The 14,783-nt window shown below is 38.4% G+C and overlaps 2 protein-coding genes across 6 annotated transcripts in view; one reads left to right on the top strand and one right to left on the bottom strand.

The window, feature by feature from the left end:
- The first annotated feature begins 157 nt into the window (after positions 1–157).
- On the top strand, positions 158–8,541 carry dnase2 (deoxyribonuclease II, lysosomal). Of its 3 annotated transcripts, none has more exons than XM_023284439.3 (7): positions 158–506; positions 1,755–1,852; positions 2,045–2,216; positions 3,032–3,098; positions 3,834–3,998; positions 7,111–7,329; positions 7,539–8,541. In XM_023284439.3, the coding sequence occupies exons 2-7, from the start codon at positions 1,755–1,757 to the stop codon at positions 7,907–7,909; spliced, it is 1,092 nt and encodes a 363-aa protein (XP_023140207.2). In that variant the 5' UTR covers positions 158–506; the 3' UTR covers positions 7,910–8,541. The 3 variants fall into 3 exon arrangements, with proteins under 3 accessions (XP_023140207.2, XP_023140206.2, XP_023140204.2); XM_023284438.3 differs by having other exon boundaries at positions 2,996–3,098; XM_023284436.3 differs by having other exon boundaries at positions 2,984–3,098.
- Positions 8,542–10,086: 1,545 nt separating this feature from the next.
- The window catches only part of rgl2 (ral guanine nucleotide dissociation stimulator-like 2), a 37,245-nt gene continuing 32,548 nt past the window's right edge, over positions 10,087–14,783 (bottom strand). For all 3 annotated transcript variants that reach the window (XM_055013633.1, XM_023284432.3, XM_023284433.3), the window contains 3 exons: positions 14,551–14,775; positions 14,206–14,320; positions 10,087–12,905 (listed from right to left, as the gene is read on the bottom strand). In XM_055013633.1, the coding sequence (XP_054869608.1) occupies positions 12,724–12,905; positions 14,206–14,320; positions 14,551–14,775 (522 nt within the window). In that variant the 3' untranslated portion in view covers positions 10,087–12,723. The remainder of the gene's footprint in view (positions 12,906–14,205; positions 14,321–14,550; positions 14,776–14,783) is intronic.

The following is a 14,783-nucleotide window of genomic DNA, read 5'->3' as shown; positions in this document are numbered from 1 at the left end:
CTTCAAAATTAATATAATATAATATAATATAATATAATATAATATAATATAATATAATATAATATAATATAATATAATATAATATAATATAATATAATATAATATAATGTATTTTAGTTTCTGTGTAGCTCCGCCCACCGGCTGACGTCACCGACCACTGACCGAACCCAGGACTGTCAGAAAAGGATAAGACGAAGGCGCAACAGTTTTTAGACAATAAAAAACGGAACTGTAAATCGTAAAAACGACCTAGTATGTATTTAAAGTACTTTATTTATTATATTAATTTTTCTGTAAGCTACTGACTGCCGTCGTTAGCTTTCCTTTAGCGGTTGTCGACAGTCTACGGTTGTGAGACGTCAGAGTCTCATCCCTGTGTGTTCAGCCCAGACCAAAACAAGGAAGTAGGTGAAGACGAAACTTGGACAGGACAGTAGAAGCTCATGCTCATGACCCAGTAAGACACTATTGAGGACATAAACGAGGAGAAACACACTCAGCTAGAGGTGAGAATACGCGGTTAAATTAAACTTAACTAGTGCTTCAGTGACTTAATAATATTTGTTTATTATACTATGCTTAACAAGCCCAATCTACTGTGATTTATATTGCAAAATCCAAATGTAGCTTGTAAGTTAGGTAATTTTGTTTTTATATGGGATGAGCTGTATTAGTCTCTGATTTTATACAGAACTTTGTAGGCTGTAGCTTTAGTGTTCAACGTGTAAGTTTCGTTTCACTTATTTTCAAAGAAGTCATAAGATGCTGCTCCTCAATTCAGTTTGTAAAATAGATATCTCAAATAGCCCGTTATTAATACGTACAGTTTGCAATATTTGGGGTATTAATTGAAAGTTCAAGTACAGTTTTAAACTATTTTAGGTGTATTATTTCCTTTAAATACTACTTGACACTTTCACTTAAACTGAAGTTAGTTTTAAGACGGACGTATTAGATTCCATTATGTGGAGTATTCACTTTGTGAATTCACATTATTAACACAAAATGCAATCAGCAGCTGCATTCAGATTGTAGATTTACCAATGGCAGCAGTAAAATAATGTTTTCTCATTAGGGCTGTAATGATTATTTAATTTGTCATCAACTATAAATTAATCACTAACTATTTAATTGGTTTGAGCACATTTTTTAGAAAAAAGTTAAAAATGTCTGACTTCAGCTCCTTAAATGTGAATCTTTTCTGGTTTCTTTCCTCTTCAGTGACAGTAAGCAAAATATCTTTGGGTTGTGGACAAGACATGACATTTGAGGATGTTATCGTAGGCTTTCGGAAATATTTGTCACCACTTTCTGACATTTTATAGACCAAACAATGAGTCAGTTTACTGAGAAAGTAATTGAAAGATCAGTCAACAGTAAAAATCTTTGTCAGTTGCAGTCGCACTGCTCATACAGTAAATGTTTCTATAATGGTACATTGTGCATAAAGAGCTCTTTTGTAAAGCACATTTACTGGATGTCTTTTTGCAACTAATACTATTGTACCTCAACTCAAGAAAAATGCAAATACTGAACTTTTACTGTACTTGTAGCAATACATTTCTACACTGCTGTACTGGCACTTTCACTCATGAAACGTACATTAGAACTAATTTAGATAATTTAGACAGGGATCGTGATTCCTTCAAGAAAGCTACAGAAATACTTGAAAAAAGTTATCTCATTTTTAAATGTACTAACATCTTGAAAACCCTTGTAACTTTAACTTGTCTATATAAATCTGTTGCTCTTAGATGCCTCTGTTCCTGTCCCTGCTGCTCCTCTGTCTGCCACTAGGGGGCGAAACCTCACCAATCAGCTGCTATAATGATCAAGGAGAAGCTGTTGATTGGTAAGTTATTTATTAACAATCCCGCATTTACAAATATACTTTTAAGTTTGTTTAACTCAGTTAGATGCCATAAGCCCTTGGCAGCTGAAACAGTGTTTTTAATAACAGTTAACCGTATCTAACCATCCAATAATGTAAGAAATACTTGCATTTCACTCTACAGCCTTCTCTCTTTGTCTTTCTCCGAGTTAGGTTCTATATATACAAGCTGCCAAAAGAACATGGCAGAAAATCTCCCATAGAGGGTGAAAGGTATTTACTGCTGGAAAAAGACAGTGAAGGATGGACTGATGGGAAAGGGACGGTGAACGAGACTACAGGAGCCCTGGGCAGGACGGTCGGACAGCTGTACACACAGAAAAAGGTCTGCTACTTCTTTTTGTCTGCAATGAAAATAGAACTAGATACTAACTCTCAAAATTCTATTCTCAGTTTTGTTTTACTGAGAGTTTTAATTCATGTTTTTGGAAGCCACGCCAGTTCAAGTCAGCATTCTTCCAGATGTGATTATCAAACAGCTTTCATTTACTTGCTATTCATGTATTTATCATAAGTTGTAATGTGAAATTGCAAACATCTGCCTCTTTTTTTTAAGGACAACCACAACTACACTTTTTATTTGCCATCATCCTTTAAAGTTATTGTTTTATCTTGCTGATTGTTTGTTTGAAATCAAAAATCACATCTGATCTTCCCTTAAAATAATTGTTTTTAAAATTGATTTAACCTTTTATGTACCAAAACTATTAGGAAGCTATATTTTACTGAAGCAACACCTGTGGTTTATATACATTAAAGTTCAGGTTTACCTTAAGCTTCCTAATATTATTTGTCCCCACTTCTGCTTTTTCGCTGCTGTCACAAAACTTAAACTTATGACTCTTACTAAATGCAGTGCTATAACCACTAGACATTATTAGATGAGAAAAAGAAACTATAAAGAGAAGTGAAAATTTACTTGTGCATTTTTACACAATTAGTGTATCTGTGTCACTGCAGCTGCGGGGAACCTGTTGATCATACAAAGCATGTAAATGATTGTTTAGGTTATCTAGGTTCTGCTGCATTATGTTGCTTTTAAGTAACGTGTGTTTTTTTTTAAGTGTGTCCATGTATAAAAAAAAACATTAGCTCTTTTTACAGGGCACAGACTTAGCATACATCCTTTACAATGACCAGAAACCATCTCAAGACTTTGGTGACAGATGGGTTGACAACAGTGGAAGCGGAGGGGGGCACACAAAAGGTAAGCAGTCCAGGTCTCCTGCAGCCCAGATGGCCTGCGAAAGATTGATTTAATACTCAGAACCTGCAGATATGGTGAAGTGCATCATGTGCACCTGTCACAAAAATGTATAAAATTAAATCTGGGTGTTCCCCCCCTTAAATCAGTCTTATGTTGTTGGCTTAGACTCACTGACTTGCAAATCCAGGTTTTGTTTTTCAGAAGAATGCCATGATAGAATTCAAAGAAAAAAACAGCACAAATCATCTGTAAGGAAAACAAATTACTATCTGATGGTATCCAAGAGTTGTTTAAAAATAAGAGAAAGTCAGTATTACTTGAGAGGACAATTTACGTTTACAAAAAAAGGGTAAGTCCTCATGTAAAATATATTTCCGTTAGGGTTGAATTTATTAACAGTTGTAGTGAGGGAATAAAAATGTAGCTAACTTTTAAATGTAAAAACAGATTTTAACATAAATATTTTACAAAGTAAAGTATATAACCCTATAATGACAAGAAAGGACAATGGAAGACGTTACAGCTATGGGTTCTTTTGCATGTGTTGTCCTTCTACTTCTTTATTGTAATTATTCCCTATCAGAGCCCTTATGCATTTTAGCAGATTAACATGCATTTAAATTTAATGTCTAGAAATGAATGAGCACACTTGTTTTGCTTTTAATGTCCACACTAATAATCTGGAGGAACCTTGATACTTTTTCCACTGACCATTTTATCACCTCTGCTTCTCAGGTGTCGTGCTGCTGGATAAAAATCAGGGCTTCTGGTTGGTCCATAGCACTCCTCGCTTCCCCCCTGTGCAACAGGAGGGGCAGTATTATTACCCCGACAGTGGTATGAATAACGGGCAAAACTTCATCTGCGTTACGTACCCGCTCGACCGTTTCCAGACCATTGGTAAGACTGGAATCGAGCCATGTGGCCTCTCAGCAAAGGCAGAGTTGTGATAAAAAATGCAGTTAGCACTTAATGAGGATGTTTAAATGGATGATGGCATTAGATTGCAAACAGCAAGCGAAGATTCATGTTCTGTGTTCTCTCTGACTAAGTATACTTTCAATTCCTATCTAGATTATTGGAAAAGAAGCTCATCTGTTGTTCAGAGTATTAAAACATCCAGCTGCCTCAGCTTCTAAAATTACATTCTGGCATCAAAGTCTAAAAAATTAGGAATAGGAATTACCAGATATCTTGGTTTGTATATATCAGGGTTTCTGCAGGGCATTAAAAAACATTAATAGTGATTAAGTTGATTTTGTGAAAATTAAGGCCTGAAATGGCATTAAAAATCATTACATTTGACTCTCAGTGGCATTAAAAATTCTTTCTGCAGTTTTCAAGAGAAATATTTCACAATAATATAATAATATATCATTATAGACTGCAATTCGTCAGATATGTGCATCTGCGTAAACATGCCGAAGCACTGTGATAATTGTTCCGTCCGGTTGGGTATAATTAACAACAACGGTGTGTTTTTAAAGTGGCCGGCAGGCTGGACCAGGAGGAGGAGAGCTGTGAAATGGGGAAATGCAAATTCCAGCAAAAATGGCTAGAAAACGTGGAATTCAGAGAATGACTGCAGCCCGTGGGTGGCCAGGGGTGGTTCTCGGATTCAGAAATAGTGAAATGTAGAGACAGTTTTTATATAAAAATCATCTTTAAAAATAAAACAAACCCATGCAATTTGTTGCATTCATGGTGGTGACATTAAAATTTTTACAGTATAGCATTAAAATGGCATTAAAAAACATTACATTTGACTGGCTGATTTCTGCAGAAACCCTGTATATTCTCGTCCTTTTTATTCAAATATTCTATCTGGCATTTATGTAAACCCACACCAACACAGTGATGGTTGTTCAGTTAAGATATCTCTAAAACCTGTTATGATATAGAATGAATTTAATGGGGTTAGAAAAGAATGATAGTTATTCTGAAACAATAAATATTAGTGTTTTTTTTTTTTTATCAAGAAATAGGAAACACCCAAGATTTTGTGCGGCACATAATATTCACTGTTCTCACCTTCAGTATAAAAATACTACTGATTTCTGCCTTTGTCAGACGCTAACAGTGAACATTTTTAATCACTAGTTGTATGTCAGTGTAGGTGTTTATTAGTATTTCTCAGAGTAGCTGTTTCATTTTGAAAAGGATTTACTGTCCTGTCATCACCCACTACTTAATAATCCAGTCAGGTATTGACACAACAACCCAGATAATCAGCGTAAACAGGTGTCATCACCATGTCACCCGGCTGCCTCTGCAGTTCCCTGGCAGACCCAGCAGTTGGCACAGTTGCTATGGCAGTGCCTGGGGTAATGTAATTAGACTGAGGTATGTAACCATAGAGATACTGGCCCTCTCACTGCGGCAGGGATTTGCTTCATCACAACCTCGTCTCTCCGGTTGAGACGTTGAGAGTGGGACGGGGTCCAGAGGGACGGGGACACGCAGCACATCAAGTGTTTGGTGAAACGTTAGAAGGTGATCACAGCTTCGTCACGTTTCATTTTCAAGCACCTGGCACCGTTAATCTGCAAATTAATTAGATTTGACATAGCTGTAAGTATCTCTTGAACAGCATAAACACTACATGTCCACTTTGTATATGAAGACTGACATGCTGTAAGAAATATTTCTTTACTAGCATAAAAATGTTCACAGTGATCACATTAACATGCTAGTATTAATTAAGTGAGTTAGGATGCCAATATTTACTAATTAGCAGTAAACACAGATTAAGTTTGGCTTAGGCTCATGGGAATGTCATTAATTTTGTTTTTTAGCTATTTGGTCATAAAGTAAAGTAATTGACAAATTAATATTCTGACCTGATGATGGTGCAAAACAAAGGTGTGTTAGAGGACTACCGGAGTTGCAACAATTCATTATGAGAGCATCGTGAATGTATCAAAATGTATTGGCAATCCATTTAATCAAGACATTTCATTCACAACCAAAACCTCTAAATGTCAACCTCATGGTGGTGCTAGAAGAATGATTAGAGAATAACCCAAGTCAGCAGGATTAATCCTCTGCAAAACACACACAAACACAATTTAAAAAGTAACGTTTTGGAAATTCTATGAGATTACGGTTGTAAATTTAGAAGAAAAACTTGAATATTCTCTGAGATGATAAAGAAACTCTAAATCTGCAAGAAAGATTAACATTAAAGTCCCCTGTCAGAACCTGTAAGCTGGTTGTCTTGACAAACTTTATTCTTCAAATGTATCATAAATGACAATATCATTAATTTCACTAAAGGTAAATTTACCTGAAGCAGCCGTATTGTGTGGTGTTGCGCCTCCTCACTACATGCTGCTGCAGCTTTTCTTGGTTACCGGTTACATCTGTAATACAGTGAGATTGATCCGACCTTGCAAAGTGAAGCCAGGTAGCATTGGAGTTTTTTTTGTTATGAATTTATGACTTTTGTCTCAAAGAGTTTTTTGTCTGAAGTATATATCTGAGCTTATGTCTCTTAATTTTACTAGCCCCACTCACTATTTTATTTATGTTTTTTTGTGTAAAATATCCCTCACATGCCATCATAACCCTCTGAGTGCTCTGAATATGCCTCTTTCAATGTAATATATAATAGTTACTGAAATATTTCAGTCTGGAATGAGTGGCCGACTGACAGACATTGCTATCAGTAGAGCCATGCAGTTTCTCCTGCACTTTCCTCAGTTTTATATTGAAGAATATATATAAATGAAATACCTATTGTAGTTGAGTGTTTCCATATTTTCTATACTAACAACAACTAACCGTGTTGTCATTTATTTTTCTTAGGGATTAACAATTTGAGGTCCACTTTTGTGTCTAAAGGCTGTTGAAGTTGTTTATTAGCATTTCTGGTAACTTGAAGTTTCATTAACTTTAAATTCCAGTACAGTGATAAATTTTTAATGAGTTACTGTAAATACAAAGAGGTTTTTCAAGCACTGGAGCCCCGTTAGCAGCGTTTGACTAAGATCTGATCTGTTTTGCGCTGCAGGAGAGCAGCTGCAGATCAATCAGCCTAATGTGTATGACTGTGACGTCCCCGAGTCCTTGGCCTCCCTGGTGCCTGCACTGGCTGCTGTGTGTAAGAAAAAACATCTGTCCGGTCAGATCTCTCCACATGTCAAGCCTGTGTCCAATCGCAGTGTGACACTGACCTCAAAGGAAGGGACCAACTTCATCAGCTTTGCAAAAGGAGCCTCTTTTGACAATGGTACAAAGTTGGAGATGTAAAAGTTTGTTGATGTTGTTTCAGCTTGACGTTCAGTTTCTGTGCTGCTATCAAATGTCCACTGTGAGCATCTGTTAGCTTTAATTACTTTTCCTGCTTTCTATGTGACTCTGAAATCTAATTACTTATCAGTTTACAGGCAGTAAAATAACAAAAACATGAGTTCATCTGTCCTCTCTCTGCTTCATCAGACCTGTACCACTCATGGGTGGCCCCCGCCCTCCAATCAGACCTCCTGGTCCAGTTCTGGATTCGCTCCAGAGGCATCCTCCCCTCCAACTGCTCGCAGGGCTGGAAAGTCCTGGATATCACGCTCATCCACCCGGGACAGACGTTCACCTTCAAGGCCAGCCAGGACCACTCCAAGTGGGCGGTCAGTCCTAAGGCGGCCGTACAGGGGTCCGGAGGAGGCTGGGTATGTGTTGGGGACATAAACCGGAACGAGGCGGAGGAGAAGCGGGGTGGAGGCACAGTGTGTCTGCAGGACCTGGTGGTATGGAAGGCTTACCGGACGGCAGCGATGGAGTGTGAGGCTTGTGGAGGAGGAACGATCCAGTGTTGACACTCTGCAGGAGGCTGATGGATGAACTGGACTTGATAACTGGACCACAGTGGCATCCATCAGATGGGTTTTTATTGAAATGCTTGAACATTTTTGGTACATTATTAATATATGTTTCCTTTAACATCTGGTGAAATCTGAAACTACTCATGTTTAACGTTTAAACTTCAAACATTCTTTTCTAGAAATGTGTGCTTTTGGAATAGTTTTTATACATCATAATCATTTCCTTGAATGTTTCCTGAGGAGTTTTTGACATGGATATGTGGAAGATCCAGTACTGAGGTTTCATGCTACAACCAACTGAATACTCCTCACATCACCCTCCCCACTATGCAAAAATCACTACACTGTTTGTTGGAGATTGGTTTTTGTCTACTTAAAGGTGAAGTCAGCGATACTAATCCAACGCAGTTTTGGTCAAATTCAGTGATCATCTCTGCTAGCGGTCCACTTTGTGTGCACTGCAAAAATCTCAGGTGTTTGTTCACAGCTCTGGCTCTGTAAATGCAAAACAAAGTGGCTTGTACTGTGTATTTCTGTGCTAATGCACGGAATGGAATAAAGAGGGCAGTGGGTGCAAAATGACAATGACTGCTACAGATCAAAATATGCAAACTTGTTAAATATCAGCATTTTTTCTCCATCTTTAATGCTGTAGAACAGTTTCTCAGTGTGTGTGTCTCTGTTTCTCTACCCTTGGGCCTGTGTGTAAGGCTCATAGACCGTATATAAAGAAAAATCTTTATATACAGTCTGGTAAGGATGCACACTTACAGCTGGGTGACAAGTGATCAACAGGTGGCGGTAATGTGCAGAGAAACACAACAAGGAACACAGAAGAAGATTACAAGCTAGTTGACATGGAGGCAGAATGCAGATTTCAAACATTTAAACAAGCAGAGCTGGTACTGTTTTATGAGGAAGGAAATGCATTCAGCACATTTGTCAACCTCAAGGATGCACATGATACATTGGGGTGAGTAACAAGGAGTCTAAACAGAAACTTTGTTTACTGGGAAACCCCACAGGAATCCTTTAAAATGTTGCTAGGTTGCATGAAGGCCTACAAAACATATTGCCAAAAGTTTTTAAAAAATTTTTCAAGTAATATTTTTAAGATTTGAACTCCAATCTGCTTTATTAATACTATGTGGGTGTTATTTATTTATTTTTATATCAAATTTGATTCAAACGACCATTATCAGCTTTGAATAAAGTTTTTGACCCACATGCTCATAGCTAAGCCTCACCCACTGCTAACCAGTGAAATGACACACACATTTCCTAATTGAAATAATTCAATCTGATCCAACTTTAGTAAGAAATAAGGATGCTATCGCTCCCAGCACAAAGCTGATTAAAAACATTTGCTTTGTTCTTTTGCTTGCTGTATGATTTTTGGCAGTAATCAATGGCCACTACATTCTCCTCTTTACATTAAATGCAAACAGAACAGTACTTTAGGAGGCAAGTAGTCAAATCTGACGGGAAAGCTTGGATTATGGGAGAAAGTGGTGTTTGTTTTGAAAAGCACAAAAACCTTAAAAGGGCCACTTAAAAGAGAAGTGTTAGCTCAGGTGTCTTTATAGCCACTGGGTGCTGTTTTAACTGAGCTGGATGAGCACTGCTTCTCTTGTTTTATCTGTTTAGGCCATTTGTGGGTTTGCTCTCAGGGAAAGTGTCAAGCTTTGCTGGTTGAAAATGTCTGAAAATAGAACAATGTGGGAGAAATTGCACTATGTGACATGCTTCACTGAGGATCAATTAAAGACACTGACAACATTCAAGTGTGAGGAAGGCTTTAATACTTGGTGAATGTTTGTGCTATTAACTATGAGCGTCTGCACCTCTGATGGGCTTTTATCGCATCTTTCTTTTAGTTTTGAGCTTCAGATTTTATACTTGTCACATTTCCACATGCATGGATTCATTCTGACTTTGATTTTGCTTGAAGATAAAGATGCTGGCTGTCTTGAATCTGAATATAAAAAGACTAAAACAGTATTTCTTTCACCTTGCTTTGTTTACCTTCTCATGAGAAAAATAGAATTGTCAGAGTTTTGACATGTAGAAATGCTTTAATTTCTTTTTTGCGTAGGTTACTCAGCAGCATGGCAAATACGTGTGTATCGAATGTGGAATATGTCACAGCACATCAGCCAAAAGCAATGAAATTGATATAAAAGTAAATTTATTACCACAAAAATAGGACATCCTGTATGTAGTGCATAAATAACTTTGATGTGAAACTACACAGCAGTGGAGGTGGCTGCATTTCCTCCATGTATACATTCCAATGCAAACATGAGAAAGGTGAGCACCCAGTAGAGAAAGGCACTAAATCAATCAGTAGCACAGCATTATGCTAGCACACGTCATCTAATATTACCCAGAATCCTCTCCCTGGTCAAGCTTCTTTCTTTTCTGTTTTTTTGCTCGTGCCTCGGCCGGTACAGCAGCCTCACCAGCACTGAGCAGGGAGTGTGACACACAGACGTGGCAAGGCTTATTTCAGAGAGGTTGTATGTTTGAAACCTAAACCAAAGAAGTTGTACATGTTAATGTAAAACTTGAAGTTGGAACTGAGGATTTGCACTCTGTGTAAACAGCTGGGCTGCTGGAAAATATGCATAAATTAACAAGACCTTGAAAACCTAAAAAAAAAAAGTGGTGGTGTATTTTTCTTTCCTTTTTTTGTTTTCTTGCTTTTTTTATTGGTTCAGCAGTAATAAAATAAAGCAAAGCCATTCATTTTGAAAGTGTTCAAAATTGTTTAAAGCTGCAATAATCAAATATTAGTTCAGTAGGTTCAAGAGAAACTCCAAAGAAAAATTCTATTGACCTAAAATTGAGGAACAGCCACAGAACAGCCACAACATTAAAAACACCAGTCTAACATGTATAGATTATCCTCATGCTACTAAAACAGCTCTGACTTGTTGGAACATGGACTCAGGTCCTCTGGTGGTGTCCAGGTGGTACCAGGACACCGGCAGCGGATCCTGTGGGTTGTGGCCTCCATGGATCAGGCTTGCTGTGGTGCATATCGTGGAAGCTTACTCAGATTGGGATCTAAGGAGTTTGGAAGGTGGACCAACAGCTTGGGCTCTTTGTCATGCTCCTTGGGCTGTTTCTGAGCAGTTTTTGCAGTGTGGTGGAGCGCATTGAGAATATTTAGTTGAGTGAGATTTGTCAAAGTAACATCCAGCACATCCCAGCACAACATTGTAATTGTTATTTATATCATCTGTTAGTGGTCTTGATGCTGTGGCTGACCCATGTACACATTTATTTAGAAATTAGAGCATACTGCTTTCATTTTCAGTTTAAATTTGGTTCGTAGCAGCTCAGGTGAGGCGCTTCTGTCTTCCACCTGCTACTATATAAGTTTACAGTGGTTGCTATGGAAAAAGTCTACAGACATCCAATCAGAGCTGCTGCTGAACAAAGTGTTGAGAAATTATATTTTCAGACCAATAAGCTAAAACAATGGACATAAAGAGCTTAAAAAGTTCCTTAAAACTACACACCCACCTAGCAGGGAATATTTTACAACAGTAGCGAGCATTACTTAAAATTCCAATAATGTTTGAAAGAAACCATTTTAATCGAATGTTCAGGGAACATTGTAAGGATAATATTAAATACTGTTCCCATCAGATTCATAGTTAACTAAAACATAACATTTTACCTGCAACATACAGAGGTGTCACAGATTAGGGTACATGATAAAGGAAGAACATTCTCGGTGCATCATTTGGAAAATATTTTAAGAATCTTCAGGCAAAATGGTCTAACAGTGTTATCACTAAACATTTTCAGAATGTCTTAGGAGAATGTTGTTAATATTAACTTTGAAACAGGTTGAACGTTTTTAGAAACATTTTAGCTTGGGATTCAAGAAATACAAATAGACGTTTGATGCCCTGTTGATATAAAATATTGATTAATGCAGCTTTAAGTTTGTGCTGAAATGCATTTCTGCCTGAGTCAAAGCTAAAATGTCTGTGGACATGCGCTGGCCTGTTTAAAGTGGAAGGTGTGCAGGTATTTGATGGATATTTCATGATGTATCAATTATCACACATGGACCTCGAGCTCCTTGCCATTGTAAACACAATGCTGCCATCATACAGATGTACAAAATATATAAATATATACAAAACATATATATTTCTCCAGTGATTTGCTACAATGATGCACTTTTACCATCTTTTAGCCTCTACTCCTGACATCCAGGTCTGACAGGCTCTGTGTATTCACAGTCCTAAATCCTTCAACGGCATCTCTGGGTGATCACAGAAGCACGTTCTGACTAATTAAATCTTCTTTTTTACGTTTGGAAATGTCAGTCACAGCTGAGGCACACAGCAACAAGGGATTTCTCGGTGTTTTCAGTAATTAAAACAGATCTTCTTTGTTAAGTTGAAAAAAAAGCATCAAGTGCTACCTGACAGGGACTCGAGAGCCAGCACCGAAAGCACTCAGTTAAAGGCTTCCATTGCTCTTCCTCTGGGTTAGAATTAGTAATGCATACTGTTGGGAAAGAAGAACACCAACGCTGTTCTTCAGCAGCAGATGGTGAACACAGCAGCCGGAGGTCTGAAGTGTCTGCCACGCCTTGCTGTATGGAGCCGTTGATTAAAATGCAGGCAGGCTTGTTCTTTGTGTTTCCGTGGAACAAACTTGGTAGGAGCACGGGAGAGAAAGGCATGTGTAGATTTTTGTTTTGCACGGAAAAGGCCACATTTATTGTTCATGTTGGAACTGTGGAAAAAAAAAAGAATCTGTCACCGCGGTCAAAGCTGATGTCAAAACAGAGTCCTGACCAGTCTCCTCCCCTTGGCCTTGATTCGAGGAAAAGTGGCGCTCGTCTCTGTGCTGATCGGCTGTGGGCCAAGAGGAGCGTTCCCGCCTTTCCTCCTCAGCAGGAAGTCAACACTGGATGACGTCATGGCGTAGAAGACGTTTCCTGTAGCAGGGATGACCAGTTCTACGAGTGAAAAACAAATGGACACATCACAGTTTAACAGAGCGTCTCCAAAGCTGCTGCACTGATAACAGGACTGTGAAGTACTGACAAGATAAGATCAGTCTATCATCTTGAGTGCATTTGATTTTTAGAATAAAAAGCTGTGGTGAGTTGCTGAAACATAGTTTTTCTGGATTGGATGGAAGATATACCGATTCACCCCAAGATTAAATGCTCTGACATGTTAAGGTCTGGCCTGGAGTCCTGTGGCATCAGGCACTAAGAGGTTAGCAGCAGATTCTTTAGCACACCCTCAATCATGTGCATATTTTCTCTCGGCTTGACTCGAGCATCTCCCTCCTTTCTGGCTTAAAACAAAAAAGTCACCTTCAACTTGTTCAGCATGCAGCAACTTTGCTTCTTACTTTCTAAACAGCAGTGAAGATGTATCCAGGTGAGTTGCTGGAAAATAGGCATAAATTAAGCTAAGATTTTGCTCTGTTGAAAAGTTCTGACCTGGAAAATGTAAAAATAGTGGTCATAGTGTATTTTTCCCTGTATTGTTTTCCTGCATTAATCAACTTTAGTCCAAGTTAGTTTGAAAGGAATTACAAAAAAAGCCGTAGACCATTTTATCATTGTAAATATTGCACAAAGCTGCCTACACAAACATCCATTATAAGCACCAAGATGTTACCATCAGATCCTTGAAATCTTGGAAGTTTTGAGGAGAGACCTCCATGAATCTGACTTAAAAAAAAATAAAAATTTAGCACATCCCACAGATGCTCCATCAGATTGAAATCTGGGAGTTTGCAAGCTGAGTCAACACCTAGAACTCCTTGTCAGTGTGGTTAGGAGCATAAATAAAGGCCACACAAATACAAAATGTGTTATTTTAATGATTCATTAATTTAATGATGAAACATTTAGAACTTCCAAAACTCAACTTGCATAAACTGTTGATTATGTGTGTATTTTTTTTATATTTGGTGAGAGAATAATTAAAATGCTACTTCTTAAGAAATAATGATGCCATATCCCTGATATTCTGCTTACTGACAAACCAAAATTATTACCTTGTTAGCAAATCTAATCATTTTCTCCCTGTATGACTGTGCTGCACTAAAAAACTGATGTTAACCACAATTTTAAAAGGATACTCTGTGCCACAGTCAAGATCCAAATCTCAAGTAGAGGACAATGCTGTCTCCATCCAAACAAGATAACACACCACAGATAAAACTGCTCCAGAGGTACAGAGTCACATTTCAATTTCCAGCAGATGCTGTTATTATGGGTCGAGTGGATTCGTTTTTACCTTTTCCTTCAGGCAGAAGTTGGATCAGCTCATATCTGGACACCTGTTTGGGGTCCTGATTGTGTTTTTCTAAGGCAGAGCTGATCACAGTAGGGGTCTTGTCATTGCTCGTAACCTGAGGGGAGATAAAGGAATAACAATGACAAAAGGACAGCTTGATTTGCACTAATGATATACCGAGTCCACTGTATCCTGAGGATCTGATTCTGATGACTATCATTATGGGATCCTTGCAGATAGGAAGACGAGCTGTAAGTGAGGCATGGGTGCAGATAATTAATGACAGAGGCTTTACTGCTGTCTCTCTGCTGCTGTGAAATGAAGTCAAATGTTGTGGGTTTGTACCAGTATGCTGCGATACAGGTTCCCATCGTGCAGGTCCATCCGTATCCTGATGATCCGCATGTCGGGCCCCGACCCTTGCGTGTTACTGGTGGGGTTGTTGCCGCAGGAGGCCGACCGGCGGTGCGACTTTGTGGGAGTGGTGGGAGTTAGTGTGGCGGAGGTGGAGTCATTGGCAGGAGGAGACGTGTCGACGTCCAGACAGGACACAGATGGAGATCTCATGTGCTGCAAGA

Source organism: Amphiprion ocellaris, chromosome 9 (assembly GCF_022539595.1).
Source record: "Amphiprion ocellaris isolate individual 3 ecotype Okinawa chromosome 9, ASM2253959v1, whole genome shotgun sequence".
In the NCBI taxonomy this organism is placed as follows: Eukaryota; Metazoa; Chordata; class Actinopteri; family Pomacentridae; genus Amphiprion; species Amphiprion ocellaris.
The sequence above is the reverse complement of the archived record's forward strand: the minus strand, read 5'-3'. Positions and strand labels throughout refer to the sequence as shown.